At 35.9% G+C, this 18,326-nt stretch overlaps 2 protein-coding genes across 3 annotated transcripts in view; one reads left to right on the plus strand and one right to left on the minus strand.

The window, feature by feature from the left end:
• Positions 1-18,326, minus strand: part of LOC112053280 (guanine nucleotide-binding protein G(o) subunit alpha) — a 92,656-nt gene that overhangs the window by 33,434 nt on the left and 40,896 nt on the right. The gene's annotated exons all lie outside the window — the stretch shown is intronic.
• On the plus strand, positions 7,724-17,752 carry LOC112053279 (probable cytochrome P450 49a1). The gene is made up of 7 exons (XM_024092663.2): positions 7,724-8,172; positions 8,256-8,372; positions 11,337-11,413; positions 11,488-11,962; positions 13,800-13,878; positions 14,357-14,692; positions 16,796-17,752. Exons 1-7 carry the CDS (start codon positions 7,832-7,834, stop codon positions 16,913-16,915), a joined length of 1,545 nt encoding a protein of 514 aa, XP_023948431.2. The 5' UTR covers positions 7,724-7,831; the 3' UTR covers positions 16,916-17,752.

Consider the following 18,326-nt stretch of genomic DNA (forward strand, 5'->3'; position numbering starts at 1 on the left):
CGCAGTGTTGGTCGAACCCCCACTAGGTGGACCGAGGGCATCAAGCGGGTTGCAGGGAGCCGCTGGACGCTGGCGGCTCGAGACCGTTGTGTTTGAAAGTCCATGCAAGACGGCTATGTCCAGCAGTGGAAGTCCATCGGCTGATAATTTTGTATATGATCATGTTCGTACACAACTTCAATATTTTTCTAACAACTCCTTCTTGTGAGAAAGAAACTTTTTGATAAAATTGATCTATTGTACACTTGAACGAATTAAATTTTACTACGATAAATAAAAACAAAAAGTAAATGAAAATATTAGAAACTCAATTATTTTGTAAAATGTCAAAGAAGTAACAAAATACGTCTCTCTGTGGTTGTGTCACAGAATTTTCAAAGATCTAATGTAAAATCATAGACAACATTTGCTTGAAACTCCAGTCACCTAGGGGCTCTCCAGTAGTTTGTTTATGATATGCAATGAAGGATGATTCAATAGTCAGCCCCTGGGTGAATACTGAATATTGGTTTGTGGGGGATTGTTCACTTCACGACTATGAATTCCAGGGATAAAGACTCACCGAATTTCGAATGGCGTCATGCGATAGTGGCATAAATCTGTGAATCCCCGACAAACTTCATAGTTACGAGTACGTACCTATATACTATCTAAATAGCTCACATCCATGCAAAATACAAACTAAACTTGTCTATAAGTGTATTGTTATATTTTTTTAACATATTTACTAGTAAGAGGTCTTTTATTTCACCATTTTGAATATTGTAATGCATCTCATTACGCACTTGTGCGTTAACGTAATATAAAACGCACGGTTTATTAAGATGTCCATCTGAAAACAATCGGTACTCTTTTAAATTGAATTACATACGTGTGCTTTGAAAATTACAGCTGAGGCAATATTGCTAGCTCGAGCCGTAGGCGAGGACTACAAATAAGCAGAAGGAATTTTCGACTTCCTACACTTATATCATACTGTACTATAAAATTACAAAGATGTTAACCAAACTAAATAACCAGTCAAGTTGAGTAAAGGAAGAGGATAACTTTTTAGTAAATTAAAACATCAATTACTATAAAAAAACTCAAATACATATTACAAAAAACACTTATCGATCAATTATAATTGTATGTAATGCTAGCTGACCCAACAAGCGTTATTTGTGTCAAATAACTAAAATCGCGAAATGATGGGAAAGGGAAAAAATCTATTTTCATGTCTACAAAATATACAAAAAAAAAATATTTATTCGGAGGTTTGCGACAACTAACACCGTGACTGTAAATTTTTGTTTAATTAATCTATAGTTAATATTATAAAGCTGAAGAGTTTGGTTGAACGCGCTAATCTCTGGAATTACTGGTCCGATTTGAAAAATTCTTTCAGTGTCAGATAGCCCGTTTATTGAGGAAGGCTATATGCTATATATTAACCCCGTATTCCTACGGGAACTGGAAGCACGCGGGTGAAACCACGCGGCGTCAGCTAGTATTAGAATAGAATTGAACATCATTCGCATTATTTGAATGTAAGTTGACAACTAGCACTTGTCATTTCATACAGATAAACATGCAACACTTTGATTCATCAAATGTGGCATGGTAACATAGATAACCTTGAAGCAGTTTATAATATACTTGACAAGTAGATACTTACAACAGACGAAAGTGCCTGACTTGCAGCAAGTTTTCGTAATACAATACCTATTGCGTACATCATAGGATGGGTGACATAAAGTAGCAATTTTCCGAGCATTTGAGCACTCGCCGACCGTGATATACAAAGTGTAGTAGCAATGCCTCGTTGAATAATATATTCATAAAGGAAATACCCTGTCGCAATCAGACGTTATTAGTAAGAAGACGAGAGGATAAAGAGAACAGAGAGTTCCTTGTAGCAACTGCAACTGCATCCGCCGACCGAGTTTCAGACGCAAAACGACTATTCCTATCATGTTACCGACTTTGCAGCAAAATTATCTTGAAGATTCGGATGAAGTTGTAGGTATACACAATACCGTCTTTACCATAAGGACAATATCAATATCCTCCAAAATATTTACTTTAAGGATATACCTAATAGAAGATTTTGCTCAACATAAATCCCCAAACAAAAAACCAGCAGCATTTAAGACCATTAAAGACTTATTAGACAAATAGTCATACTTATTTAAAAAATGTTAGTATAAATCGCTTTTTACATTCCCAAAAGGGCCCCAAATTCTTGTGTGCCCAAGGGCCCCAGCCTAGTTTAAGACGGTGGTGGGTATATTTTGCAGCAAAATTATCTTGAAGTTAAAGTTTTAGGTATAAAACGAGAACAAAATGTGGTATGAAATCGTGAACTCTGAGTGGTACGACTTGCTTCAGTTTTACTTCGCTAATATAAACCATAAACATTGCAAATAGCATTTTGAAATAACACTAACGCGTAACGAATCTGAAATATGTAAACATGAGCGACACGTGTTCAATTGTCTACCTATATGTATTTAATATAGCTTTTGTTATTCCATGACAAGTTATCCCTACATTGTGATATCACCTAATGGTGACGTTGCAGTCTAAGATGGGAATGGGCTTGGAAGAGGTAGAATAATTTTATTCTACCCTGCAGCCGGTAGAGTAGTAACTGGCCGACGCCTTTCACCAGACTAGACCTAAAAATCTAAATTAATCAGAGCTGATAACCAAACCCAGGAGATTCGTATTAAAAACCACATTACCAACTGCGCCAAAAAGGTCATCAAAAATACCTCTAACTCTCTAAGCTCTAAACCCATCCGATGTGCAATAAATATGGTTTAACGGGAGAGATTGCGGAAGAAGTGCAAATATGACACGAATGTGTTCCCAAAGACCGGACGAGTCAATCGGTGCGAGCGCGCCGCACCCAACTCCCATTGAGGGAACCACTAATTGGACACATCACATTTATCTGTGACGTCATTTTATTCAATTGGCAACCGAGCACCACAGATACAAACCAAGTACTCGCACAAGCATACAGATATAAGCGTAAAGATCAACACAGCTACTTATTTGAAGATTTACTTACTGTTTCAGCTATTATCGTAGGTGTACTAATAAACGAAGCCCGCAAACTATTGCATACAGAGGAAGGGACGATTTGTATTCCCATGCTAAATGCTTATGCGAAAGTTTAGACACACAGGTAATCCTAATTATATAGCAAAAATATGTTGCAACCGTTTTATGTTTTAATAATTGTGCAATTTTAAGTACCTAACTATAAATAAGTATTGGACAAGGAAGGAAAATGTACAATAGTTCAACACGAATTATATTTTTAAGGCCAATCTACACTAATATTATAAAGAGGTAAAGTTTGTAAGTTTGTAACATTCTTTGAATGGGGTAAACTATTGTTCCGATTTCAAAAATTCTTTCACCAGTAGAATGTTACGTTATCTGCTATAGGCTATATTTTATACACCGCGCTACGTTATTCGTCTTAAACCAAAATCCCACATAATGTACCCAATGTCTATTATCCATCAGTGTTATTAAAAAAAAAACAAAGTACAATTCAAGGAGTTACAATTATAATAAACTTTCAAAAATCGATTATTTTAACACATCCTGTATTTTCAAACATCTACCTACCTCGTCGCCGCAGTCACGTCGGCAGCCAGTCGGTCCCTTTGAGCTTTGAGGTCATTCACTTTAACCTATTTCTTTAAATTAAATTCTATTTTATTTACGGGTGTTAACCCGTATTAGACCTGTGTCGATCGTGATTGATCGAATCTCTGATACCCGATCAGTACTTGTGCGTGAGCGAGTGACGCGGCCGTCAGCGCCTCAAATAATCTGCGAACGATTTTTGTTCACCACACTGAATTGGACTTGTAACAATTATCTGGATCGAATACTCGTCGGTCAGTCGTACAACATCACTTTACAGAATAGCAACCTAAAATCCGATCAGTTCGGAATTTATCGGCCTTCGTGGCGCAGTGGTGTGCGCGGTGGATTTACAAGACGGAGGTCCTGGGTTTGAACCTCGGTTGGGCCGATTGGGGTTTTGGTCCTGGCTGGTGGGAGACTTCGATCGTGGCTCGTTACCACCCTACCGACAAAGACGTACCGCCAAGCCGTGGATTCAAATACTCCCCCTAATAAGTTAGTCCGTTTCCATTTCAGATTGCATAATCACTTACTACACTACCGTCAGGTGAAATTGTAGTCGATGGCTAACTTGTAACGAATAAAAAAAGGGTTCCGATTCATGTCCTACGGATGTTCAGTTTAAGACTCAAGTAACTACATACTTTAAGTCGAGTCGTAACGATACACAAAACACGAAAGACCCGTGACCCGAATGATCGAATTATTAAGACCCAACCAATCACCTTGCGTTATAAGAAACGATCGAAAGATACATTTCTTACCTGTACCTATTTTTGGACATTGCCGACAATAGTTACGGGTTAGGCGGCGAGCGGCGTTATCAAAAAGGAAACCGCAAAAGACTAGGGCTTGCTATTTTTTAAAATATCGGATTCTCGATATATCGATAATTTCAAAATAAATTTTTCGGCTAAATGAAAACTTTTAACAATTAAGTATTTATTAAACTTCACTATTTTTTATGTAACTAAATTGACAAGTAAATTAATACGATTAAACATGTTTAAAGTTTTGTCTGAGGGTAAAGTAGAGTATACTATCTGAATACATTACGTTTTACTTATTTCAGTGACATTTTCGATAAAATGCAATTAAATAAACTAAAATATGAAAAACGTAATAAAGTATAAATAAAGTAAAGTAGATTATGTTTGATAATGTTTTAGTTTAAATAATTTGCGAGGGATATAAAAAATTAAAACTTGTTAAAAATATCTAGTATCGATATCTACGTTTTAATATCGAACTATCGATATATCGTCCATAAAAATATTAGTAATTAATACTTATCGCTATTAAGTGATAATCGATATTTTGATATATCGATATTTTATTAACAACCCTAGTAAAGACACTGCCGCCGACTAGGTGTATCAAAAATAGTAGGTATGTAGGTATTAAACAACAAAATTTCTGAAACTAGGTTAAAGTTCATTAACCTCTTCTTTCCAAACAGAATGAAACAGGATGTTCTGAAGTTTTTTCATCAATTTTAATTTTTTTTTTCGATAGCGTGTGAATGTGCTTCAGCTTTTTTTTAATATTACTATAGAGTTTCTCGTAATGGATACATACATGTCGCGGCGGATTATAGACGCGGCCGGTAGCACGGTGTATAGGTATCGTATACATTAGCAGAGTTATCATAGTTTTTGTCATATAGGTCGTACCGCATTTTATCATAAACAGACTTATTTGCATGCGCTGCCTTATCCATTGTGTAAAATCGAAATCAATGTATGGAGGCTTTATGTACCTTTAAAAGTTCTACAATGAAGTCCGCGACACCATATATCTATCTTCTATATTTTAGCAGATAAAACACCTTTAGTGTTTTAAAAAAATATTAATTTTATATACTTAGGTTTACGTCATTATTTATACTACTAAACTTAAATCCTTATCAAAATAAATTATTAATTTCTATTTCCGTGAAAATATGAGGATATAATATAGCCTATGACATTCAAAAATAACGTGACTTTCCAGTGTTAAAAGAATTTTCAAAATCGGTTCAGTAGATCTAGATAAGATATTATATAGAAATAAATATAATAGTTTGTGCTGTTTATTATTGTTTCTTCCCTGTTTATTGTGTTTGTAGAGTTATTATTATTTTATTTACATTTCAGTTTCATTTTGAAAATGTTTTCTTTCAATCTTACGCAAAGTTTGAATTCACAAAGGATCATTGGCAATTATTGCGAAGTTTTTCTCGTTTTTTTAAAAACACGATATTTAAGGCTTCCTCTCGAACCTTTTTGCAATTGTGTTGTAACTTTGTTGAGTGTTGTTTTTATTTGAATATTCTGAAAAGAATTGGTAGGTTTCAGGTGTTATGTTGGGATCTTGTGAAATACTAAGGGGTGGAATTTTTCTTTTTATGATATTTATGACTAGCGGATGCCCGCGACTTCGTCCGTGTAAAAATCGAGGTCAACTTTCAACCCCTATTTAAAAATATTATATTCAATAGCGGACCCGGTCAGGTTTTTTCACTTATGTGCACTTCTTCCATAACCCCTAACTTACCTTACTACCAACCAAAGCCTACACAATCCGACCCTACATTAGCCTGCCCCTAATCCTATCCTACCCCTACCCTACCCTACACCTTTCCTACCTTACTCCTATCCTATCCCTACCCTACCCCTACCCTTAGCAAAATCGGTCCAACCCTTTAAGCGTGGTGTGATGACTAAGGGAAATAGGGACTCCTATGCAAGTATTATAAAGAGGCAAAGTTTGTGTAGTTGCAGGGGGTAATCTCTAGATCTACTGAACTGATTTGTAAAATTCTTTTACCAATAGAAAGCTACGTTATTTGCGAGTGTCATAGGCTATGTTCGATCCCCATATTCACACGGGAACGGGAACTACGTAACTGAAATCTCGGGGCGTCATATAGCGGCATTTCAGAAATTTTCAGGCTTTTAGAAATTTTGTATTATCTCCGAAACTATGTAACTATTTAATATAAAGTAAAGGGCAAATATTATTTTTATAATATACTTGTGATGATTAAATAATTTATTTTGATAATGATTTAAGTTTAGTTGTATAAATAATGACGTAAACCTACGTATATAAAATTAATAATTTTTTAAACACAAATAATACTATATCTGCTAATTTATAGAAGATTAGAAAAGTCCGCGACACCAGATATATGGTGTCGCGGATGGTGTTTTTTGTAGAACTTATAAAGATATATAAAGCCCCCATACCGAAGATTACCCCTTTCAAAGAATGTTACAAACTTACAAACTTTACCTCTTTATATTTTCAGTATAGATGTATATGTATGTAGATAGTATAGATGATCGATACTGAAGCCTAAAATACTTTTTTGTTATTTTTTGTCTGTCTGTCTGCCTTTTTTGACCGGGCATCACGCTGAAACCACTAAATGAATTTAAATAAAACTGTGCCAAGTTTTTTTTGAGACTATAATACGAAAATAAAATCAGAAACGGGTGAAGTAGGGGTAGAAAGTTTGTATGGAAAGTCCTTCATTTTTCTAGGTACATTTGTAAATGTAAAATGATTAGTGGACTATTTATTAGGTATACGTTATTAAGCTTGCAAAAATATAAATAGAAGGATGTGAAATAGGGGTTAAAAGTTGACATCGATTTTTACGCGGACGAAGTCGCGGGCGTCCGCTAGTATTGATATATTTAACAATATATTAAAAGACCTTTGACTCGCTAACACTACTAAAAGAGAAATTGATCGTGACATCTAAATTCAAGCAATTTTAGACGTTAATTATGTAATTATTGCTTTTTTTTTACAATTAACATAAACAATCCATAAATTCAAGTAGTAAGAAAAAACTTAATAAATCCTTAAAGGAAATATGAAACCCAGGTTCGCTTTAAAAGTTCTGAGTCTAGACACTACCAAGAACCTCGTCTTTTAGAATCGGTTAGAAACTACGTAACACAATAACTACGTAGTAGGCAATTGTAACTTGATATACTCGTACAGTATGTTCTGAGCCAATGGTTAAAAGGAGCGATAAATAATGAACCAGCAGTTGTATTGTAGTAAAGTGTGTTTGCAGTCAACTTAGTCAGGTGTTGCGAAATTGCTGAAAACGTAACACAGTCGCCCCACTGCTTACACGATACATCTCCCAGGGGCTGAAAGGACCATCAGTATTGTACACGCGATGGCTCGTGCAAGATGTTTTGCGACCATCCCTGGCCCTAGGCCACTACCTTTATTGGGTAACTCCTGGCGATTCGCTATCGGACAAAAGCCGTGGAGAACTCGCAATTTGGACATTACGTTGTGGAATTTAAGGGCATTAGCTGGAGCAGGCGGCGCTGCTAAAGTTGCAAAACTCTTCGGACATCCGGATTTAGTATTTCCATTTTGTGCCGAGGAGACTGCCAAAATTTACAGACGCGAGGATGCTTTGCCGCATAGAGCGGTCGCCCCTTGCCTTAGACATTATAAACAGGAATTGCGAAAGGAATTCTTCGGCGATGAGCCTGGCTTAATAGGCGTGTAAGTGTTTAAACTTTATAGAAATAAATTTCGTGATTCTACTTGTTTTGTAACTTGTTAAATGAATTCGTTTGTATTAACAGGCACGGTATGCCATGGTCGAAGTTTAGATCTAAAGTGTCGAAAGCTTTGGTGGCACCAGAAGCAGCGAGGGCGGCTGTGCCGTCGCTTGAAGGCGTTGCAATAGACTTTCTTAACAGGTAAGCGACAAGAAATAAAATCATCAGGTTTATTATAAACCTTAAAATTTATGATTTAATATTGAGGACCTTATAGTCATCATAACAATCTCGTTCTAATTCATGCATATTTTTTTAAATACCGTGTGCTTGTGTGTGTGAGTTTTTATAGTCGCGAAGCTTGGGTTTTAAATTTAAACGAGAACAGTGACTAAGTAATCTACATTGTACAATTTGTCACCGACGAAATTGCCAGCAAAAACTAAACAATCTATACTATTATATTCGTATACCACTATAAAATAATACAATAAACAGATGTCTGTTGAACAAAATTATCCGTATAAAATCCGCATAAAAACCCATTTTTAAATTATTTCCTGTCTATCTGTTCGCGGGATTTAAGAATTGGTTGACAAGAGTAGATTAAGCGAAGTTTGGTCTAATATACTGAAGTCACATATATTTTTAATGAACAAATATAAGGAAAAAAACATAGTTTTACGCGGAATGAGTCGCGGCAGTTCGCTGTTTTACAATAAAACCACAATTAACCTAGAGGAGATTTTGGCGAATGAACAAATACATAAAACATCTAATAGTTCTAATTGCTAGTGTCAAGACCACTTACTGCATTTCAATTTGCAATTAACGACGCTAAATCTGGATACTTCACCATTAACAACACATAATTAAATGTTAACTAACTAGAAAATAATTACTGAATCAATTTAACCAGACGAAAATTTATTAATTTTTGGCAGATTTGAAGAACATTATTATGGCAACGCGCAGTCTGATTAGAACAATATTCCTATGAGGACATTATAAGTATATATTTATTTATAATACGTAACGCGCAATCTTAAATCATATTTTTTTATTGGATAGATTGAAGAGCTGACTTTTCTAAATTGTCTTGTGGGAGTATTCGTGACTCGAGTGCTTTAAACACTCTTCCGGCAAAGCGGGTGCCTCTAAACGATTTAGCGTTCCAGCTTTCTAATTAACTTCTTTAAACTTCAATCAACACCTCGTTACGGAATCAAATTGAAAGCAGACGTTGCATTTATTAAAATTTATCTCCGTTTCTTATGGTTTTACTTAACGAAACGAACTCATCTAATGTAAAGTGTATAACCATCACCTTCGAGTTTAACAGTAGTTAATAAGGCATTTGAGGGCCATGTCCTATAATGCGCTTTTTTGGGGCAAATGTATTAAGCCTCATGTGCCTACAATTTCACAGGCAACCATACCGTTCAGACCAAAACAGCAATACTTGGTGGCAGAAATAGGGCGGTATAACGAGTACATACTTTGGTACTTCGCTAGATAAATCTATTACAATAATCTGTCATATTACTCTCTCTTGATATAACCTCACCCATATCATCTCATACCTACCTATGCCACCACATATCTATGCACAAAGTACTATATATTATGCAAACGACAATTTAACGTGACATCACATCGTAGACATCATTAGGCAGTTCTTGATACAGCGTTATCGAAAACCGGTCGCGCATAAAATTGAAGTAGATCACCGATGAGTACTTACCAGTAGTTAAGGTTTTGCAGATGAATTTGCTTGCTTTTATTTGCTAATAAAACTGCCTCGTTGATTCAGTGGTTAGCCTATGTGACTTCCGATCAAAAGATTCTGGGTTCAAGTGGGATATGAAATACCAATACTTCTTTTTCTTGAAGAAATTTTCAATAAAAATTCTCAGCCCGGAGTTGGCGGGATATAAAATACCGATAATTTCTTTATTTTAAGAAATTTTCAGTAAAAATTCTCAGCCTGAAGTTGACGGAAAGTTGATGGTGTCACACTTTCCTCAAAGAGCACGTTGAGCAATTGGTCGCGGTTGCCATTATCATCAAAAGACGGACGTTAAAGATTTTAACATTATCACCCTGACCCTAAGCAACATGGTTGGTCAAAGCTCCCTATCTCCTCTCCTATAAGAAGGGAAGCCTAGCTTTGTAATGGACCATTTAAATAGACTGATTGATAATGATGATAACCGAGACATCGTCATTGTCCAATTTAAACTTCAAGGTAATAGGTCCTGGTCAATCGGTCAATCGGTGTCAGTTTACTAGTTTAACTCTAATTTGCTCCATTACATTCCAGAGCATATCTTTGACACTATATCAATTACAATATGTCAATCACGCCCGCGGTTTCACCTGCGTAGTTGCCTCTCCCTAGGGAATATGGAGATAAAATATAGCATATTTTCATCAGGGATAATGTGGGAGTCTAATAGTGAAAGAACTTGTCAAATTGTCCAGTAGTTTCAAAGCCTGTTCAATTCAAACAAACATGAAACAATCAAACCTCTTTATAATATTAGTGTGGTCATAGAGCTGTTATCATCAATACGTTAAAGACAATCAAGTCTGCAATGTTGTTAAATACGCAAAGATACATCGTCGTCTAGTTGCAAATAAGTAGGCAGACAGAATCACGGTTTAATGACCACATCCGTCTCAAACTGCGGCAGTGGCTGAGTGTTTGTTTTGCATGCTCCGTTCTGAGTCATTGCGGGAAACAACAATCTCATTCAATGAAAAAGTTACGTTCCGATTATAAGGGATCCAACCGCTTTGCATTTATCATAACCGAGCGATATATTATTATGAAGTCGATTAAAAATCATCACCATACCATTATCATCATCATCATCATGCTCAATATCGTGCCTTGCCAAACTTATAGGGATATGAGTTTGGAAATCAGTATGCGAAAGCCTTCAGCTGTGGAGAGGCTGATCCAATGTCTAATGTCTAACCCTCAGATTAAGAAAGAAAGAAACTTTATTCTAAGATCAAACCATTCTCGCCTTTGACTACCGGCCTTTTAATTTTCCCTTGCTTCTGCTTAGTCCTTCAAAATTCTACTATAAATGAAAATTGTACCTTGAAATCTTAACTCTATTCAATATTAAATTTAGTCATTTCACCAATTTGCAGAATGGAAAACATTTTAGACGAGAATATGGAAATGCCGAAAGACTTTCTTATGGAATTGTACAAATGGGCGCTTGAATGTAAGTAAGCAATCATCTGTACTTACTCATTAGTATTTCCAAATTTATATGCTAAACATAGTTTTTATTTCTAGCCGTAGGCGCATGGGCTTTAGGAACAAGACTAGGATGTTTGAAAGATAACAACGAAGACGCTAAGGAAATAATCAAAAGCATACACGGATTCTTCCACAGTGTTCCAGAACTAGAATTATCCGCTCCTCTGTGGAGAATTTATTCTACACCAGCTTACAAGAATTATGTTAACGCATTGGACTCATTTAGAAGTCTATGTTTAAAGAGACTTACTAACAATGGAGTGTGTGCTGAAATAGCAAAGAAATCAGGAGAAAAAGTAGCAACTATATTAGCTTTAGATTTGTTACTGGTAGGTGTTGATACGACCGCAGCGGCCGCCGCTAGCACAATGTATTTGCTGGCCAAAAATAGTAGAGCACAAGTCAAGTTACAAAAGGAACTGGACACGAACCTTCCCATGGCCAGAACACTTAACAGCAAAGATCTGGATCAGTTACCATATTTACGGGCTTGCATCAAAGAAGCTTTGCGGTAAGCTATAAACCTTAGATACTTTTTATCATTATTGTATTAATAAATCAATCACGACTCAATTGATCAGAATTAAAGGCATATAGGGCACTTTTTATTCCGATATGGAACCACATGGGTGAAACTGACTGGTGAGCTAGTATACACCATAGCAACATAAAAATACAAATGAATCAAATAATCCGAACAGGTGTAATTCCCTATTGTTTCAACATGATTTCAATTTAATCAACTTTAAGAGCAAAGAAGCTTATTCTAGACAAGCACACTCTTGCTTTTAATACGTCATGAGTGTTTTCAAGCGTGTAAACAGAACAGAAAATGAGGATTTATAAGTCTTACGTAAAAACGAAGATAAAAGTTAGACATTGTATAAGAAGAAATGTTATAAATAAAACAAAGTTGACATAAGGCGTTCCACTAGAATATCCAAGCACTAAAATGAGTAGCTGACACGCAGAGATGAATGTGAATTACGTAGTCGTTTCTTTTGATCCCTAGTGTGGTGTATTAAGTTGCTCTATATGCAGTGTAACTTACTCACAAGACACTTTGCGGTTAAAGCGGTTTCTTATTTATGTTGCAGCACTGTGCACCGCGTATTTAGGTGGAAACGACGTCGTGTGCTCGGTCTCATGTTTTATTCACTGGTGGTTCTTGTTTTATGTTACCGCATCAAACAGTTTTATGTTATACTGGTTGTCCGTGACTACGTTTGTATTGTTTTAAAATTTTTACGTATCCTACGAATTTTTTTTAGTCTTCCAGGATTAAAACATAGCCTTAAAGCTATTCCATATCTATGATCAAAACCCGTCCAATGGCATTTATAAGTTAATTTGTTTTAGGTTATCATATTTTCTGCGAAGGTTAAGTGTTAGTTAAAACGTTGCATTTTCTTAAAATTTTCTCGCTTTTCTATGCATTTCCGCTGACTGTTTGAGGGATTGACTAGGCTGCGAATATTGTCGATTTTTGAAATCATTTTGGCAAGAATTATACGTAAATATAAAGAAGACATTGTAATTACGTCTTATACAAATATTTTAGAGCTATTTTCTTGCACCCATGCGAAATTGGGTGGTTCACTAGATTACTTTTTATGCCACACAGACTTTTCACTTCATTCATAGCTGATGGATTACAGATATCTAAGTTGTAGCGCTTGCCAGACCTTGCTTGCCTACTCTCACTTGCTTTGAATACAAAAATACTTTTAAAATAAATAGCATATCCACAGCGGCAAGAGAGCTTTTATTTAATCCTAATAAAATGGATTTGTATAGTTTTCAAAACTTGGCAAAAAAAGAACTACTGACAAAACACCGTCTAAGAGTATGAAACACGATAACATTCCCTTTATTGTTATACAGAAATTATACATCATAAGCTTTAGGATAAGATCATAAGCTTTAGGCAACGTGGCTTTGATAAATTATAACAAGTATATAAGGAGTTTTTGATTATCAGATAAATAATTAATCAAACATACTTCTACTCACTCAACTTACATACCAGTACAAATGATTTACCCTCCACAGTCGGGTAAAAATATCAGACGCGTTAAAGATTAGTAAGCACTTTCTATGCGTGGGCGTAACGAATACACGATATTCAATTTGGAATATTTATAGGATCATTGAAGTGTATATTTATCGATACAATTTGCAGCACCAGTCATAGCTTAAAAAAGTGTACCTAATAATTTTATAATCTACGCAATTATCGGCAAAAAACATGTTACACAACGCAGAACTTGTTCCAAGAATATAAACGTGTCAAATTAAAATACCAATTAATGAAATGGCTTTGTTAAACACTTTTTTGTTTGTTCCAGAATGAAACCGGTAATCTTGGGGAATGGTCGTTCCATACAATCAGATGCTATTGTATCTGGATATCAAGTACCTAAAGGGGTAATATATAATAATTCATAGTCATAATTTAATCCATCAAATGTTTATAATCATAATCAGTCAATTTTTAAAGGCTCGCTGCAGAAAGTTCTTTATAAAGAGATGATTTGATTCTACAAACACCTGCTCCAATGAAATTTGGAGGGCTCAGGGAGATAATGTTTGTCACTATTAAAGTAGTTAATGACCAGGACTGACGGGTCAACATATTCTCAAACACCTACTACAGATAATTTTTTGAAAGAAAGTAAAACTCAACAGTTCATCCTAGGACGAGAACCTAGGACATTGACAATTGTCTCATTGCTAAAACGTATTATTGGTCACTGAAAAGAATTTCATGGTTAAATTTTTCAAGTGATAATTTCAAGCGACCTACGAGTACCTACGGCCCCCGTAGAATCGTAGATATTCTCCATAACATAAAGTACAAGTCAAAATATATAAAATAAATCAAATATCGTATTTCCCTTTGCAGTCACACATAGTCTTTCCCCACTACATTATGTCAAACGAGGAGAGATACTTCCCATCGCCACACGAATATGTACCCGAACGTTGGATGAGAGACAATAGCAACGAAAATGTAGAGCCGGAGTTCGCCAAACAGTTTGCCAAAGGTTGTGGTCACACTACGCAAATACGGGGGGAATCAAACGGATCAATCTGCGAACATGCAAAGGCATTGTCGGTGTGTAACAAGCAAAAGGAAATTGGAATTCATCCATTTGCATCGCTGCCATTCGGTTTCGGGCGACGGATGTGCATAGGCAAGAGATTCGCTGAAGCGGAATTGCAGTTATTGTTAGCGAAGGTAAACTTTAATTTAAAATTTAACAAACTGTCAGTTTTTCCGTATTTGATAAAACTGCCAACTAATGATTTGTCTCAATAATGCACAAGATAAAATCACTTATCAACTCGGTTCCTCTTATTGATAAAACCGCGGGCGAATTGCACAATCGTACATCCATACGTCCTATGTATTCATAGAATATGTAAAAGTGAGTCAAAAGTTAGTTTGTCAGTTTTTAAACCAATTTTAATAACTCTTTCACCAACATTACAGCGAGTAAAGAAATACATGCGATCTAGTGAACTGTATATCTATACTACAACCTTTCTTGATGAGTACTATTTACCAACAAAGAAATTAGAAATGAAGATAGAAAACGCATGTCATTTCACAACATTTAAAATTATTTATAAAATATATTAACCATATCTAAGTGTTCTAAGCTTATTAATGAAATTTATTTTCATTAATTTAAGAGCAAGTTAACTATAATTATTATTAGGTGTGAAATGGCTAGTGATTTATACCCACATTTTCAATTTGTTGCTAAACAGTACTCATCAAGAAAGGCTGCAGTATACAGAAAGTACCTTTTGCAAACAGTCCAAACCTTAATGCAGTCTTACTGTACATTAAAGAAGTATTTAACCAGAGGTATAATTTCATCTGCCTTTGCAGTTTATAATCTAGCAATTCCGTAATGTGGACTAAAAGAAACAGTTGGAAAAGGGGGCTTTTTAATTCAGAAATATAATTAAAAAGTCTCTAGCACATTTTTCTGGTTGCTTTTATGGAACACGTAAAAAAAAATAACAGAACAGATTTTAATGAGGCCTTTAGAACCGGTACATTGTGCTATAGGGTCTCGGGGAGGTGTATTCGACCGAGAATGAATACTAGGCAAAGCTAACAAAGGTATAAAAAATGTTCTTACACAGTGGATGCCTTTTTATTCACCTAGAACTACGGCACAAAGTCTAGATAGGTTTCATTAACTATTTTTTTATTAAGTTCGTACTAGCCGACGCCCGGGTGAAATCCTATTTTTCATAAATCCGGAAGGAACAATTTGATTGTTCCAGCCTAAAAATTAGCCCATATTCGGCTCTCTATAGTTGAGAACGCTGCACTCGAAATTGTAGACGAATACATATACCTAGGACATATGATCCAGTTAGGTAGGTCCAATTTCGAGAAAGAGGTGAACCGTCGAATCCAACTCGGCTGGGCTGCATTCGGGAAACTTCGCGACATCTTTTCGTCCGAAATTCCTCAGTGCCTGAAGACAAAAGTCTTCGAACAGTGCGTGTTGCCAGTGATGACCTATGGTTCCGAGACTTGGTCGCTAACTATGGGCCTGATAAGAAGGCTCAGAGTCACACAGCGGGCGATGGAACGAGCTATGTTAGGAGTATCTCTGCGTGATCGAATCAGAAATGAGGAGATCCGCAGAAGAACCAAAGTCACAGACATAGCTCAACGAGTTGCGAAGCTGAAGTGGCAATGGGCGGGGCACATAGTTCGAAGAGCCGATGGACGTTGGGGTCCCAAAGTGCTGGAATGGCGACCCCGCACTAGTAAGCGCAGTGTTGGCCGACCCCCCACCAGGTGGACTGACGACATCAAGCGAGTCGCAGGGATTCGCTGGATGCAGATGGCTCAGTATCGTGATGTTTGGAAGTCCTTACAAAAGGCCTATGTCCTGCAGTGGACGTCCATCGGCTGATATGATGATGATGATGATGATGATTCGGCTCTAACCAAGGTCCTATTTATTACTGTACCAAAATTCATCTAAATCGGTTAGGTTAGTTTCAGTTTTGAAAAAGGTAATAGACAGTCAGACTTAGCATTTATAATAATAGTTCCTTACTATGGACATAAGGATTATTTGTAAAGGTAGCGATGCATGATAAACCCACAACTGACGCACCCCACTTCCAGCCTCTGCCCCGCGCACACGACTTCACACCTTCCCTCCCCGTCGTCCGCATATCATCAACCAACTAGCCTAGGCTAAAGCATAGATTGTATATGTAATATGTATAAAATAGATTGTATGCATCTTATATGCATACAATAAATTGTTTCAAATTATATAAATACGTTTATTTTTTTCAGATATTTCACAAATACAAAGTGACTTGGAGATATCAAGAGCTAACATACAGCGTAACACCGACTTACGTGCCAAACGAACCGTTAAAATTTACACTCCACCACAGAAAACAGACTGATTAACGATAAATTTTAACTTAAGATTAAGATAAATTTTAAAACGATTGTTTATTTATATGGTGAATGTACTGTACCAAAAATATTATACTATCAGCAGCTGTATTTAACCATGTTTTATAACTCCACAGTGTGAGTTTTGTATCTATCTCTGCGTAACACGATACTATAGATAGAGCCAGATAAAGAAGAATACAAAGCTTACACTGTCGAGTTAGAAAAAGATCGTTCCAGACTGCACTGTAAACAAACCTCTTATTGCATTTTAATAAAACGACCCTTTAAAAAAAGCAGTAATTTATAACTTCACTGTGAGTTTTAAATTCACTTCTATGTTTCTCTGTCCAACGCGATACTGTAGATAGAGACAGATGGAGATGAATACGAAGCTCACACTGTCGAATTAAAAAAATATCGCGTAAAACTGCGCTACGAACACACCTCTTTGCATTTGTTGAACCTTTTCATTTCAAAATGAATTTTCATTTTTTGGAGAAACCAAGTTATGTTTATTAACCTACATGATAATTAATATTAACCTAAATGATAAATAATAAACACAATAATTGAAACTCCCAATAAATTGAAATTAATTATTGAAATGCAACAACGGACAAAAGGATTTCACTAAAATATAAATTTTGATTCCATAATTTGCATGCATTTAATGGGTTTAAATGCAATAATTATGAAACACAAATTGTTATAATTTCGATCGGACCTATTGTAATAATGTAAATTGCTAATTGATGATTTTAATAAAAGTTATTATGTGTGTTTTATTCATATTAAGATCACCACACCGTCCATCTATTATAACATCAACACATCACATCGTACCGTCGCTCCCACTAGAAACACTTTTCTGACTAAATGGCGAACGTGAATATTGGTCATATTTTAAAGATATTATAATACATATTGAGGAAGGTATTCCTATTCAAACACAACCAATATTCTAATAAACCCTCGGTGAGGAGTCGGATTCTTTAAAGTTCAGCTCGTTTACCGAATCGTGATGCAAGTAAAGTGATCAGGCGATGCTTCTGCACTCGCCCAAAACCCCTGAGGGCCCATTAAAGATTCTACGCACCGACCGGACTGTTCGGTGTTGGAAGGACGTGTTGGGATGCAATTTGTCCGGTCAGCTAAAATTGTGAAACCGACGTTAAGACGACGGCGTACATACTCATAGTTAGTTGTAGCACACATGTCAAATATGTTAAAAGCGAGAGCAAGTACAATTTTAAGAAAAAAATATTTTCCTACCTACACAATTTTTTTTTTTTGTATTTTTCTTAATAAAAGTTCTTTATTGATAGTAAACGTGTTTGTTTTTTTGATCCAGGACATCAAAAATCTGTGAGGTATTGCCAGATTTTTGATGTCCGGTTATGGCGGCTGAGAAAGTTGGCAG

Source organism: Bicyclus anynana, chromosome 20 (genome assembly GCF_947172395.1).
Source record: "Bicyclus anynana chromosome 20, ilBicAnyn1.1, whole genome shotgun sequence".
NCBI lineage: Eukaryota > Metazoa > Arthropoda > Insecta > Lepidoptera > Nymphalidae > Bicyclus > Bicyclus anynana.

Bases quoted from the DNA above. Each gene is read 5' to 3' on its own strand.
- LOC112053279 (XM_024092663.2), top strand. From the start codon at position 7,832: ATGGCTCGTGCAAGATGTTTTGCGACCATCCCTGGCCCTAGGCCACTA. The intron at 8,373-11,336 runs GTAAGCGACAAG...ACCAATTTGCAG, and splicing joins GCAATAGACTTTCTTAACAG to AATGGAAAACATTTTAGACG. The intron at 14,693-16,795 runs GTAAACTTTAAT...TATTTTTTTCAG, and splicing joins TGCAGTTATTGTTAGCGAAG to ATATTTCACAAATACAAAGT.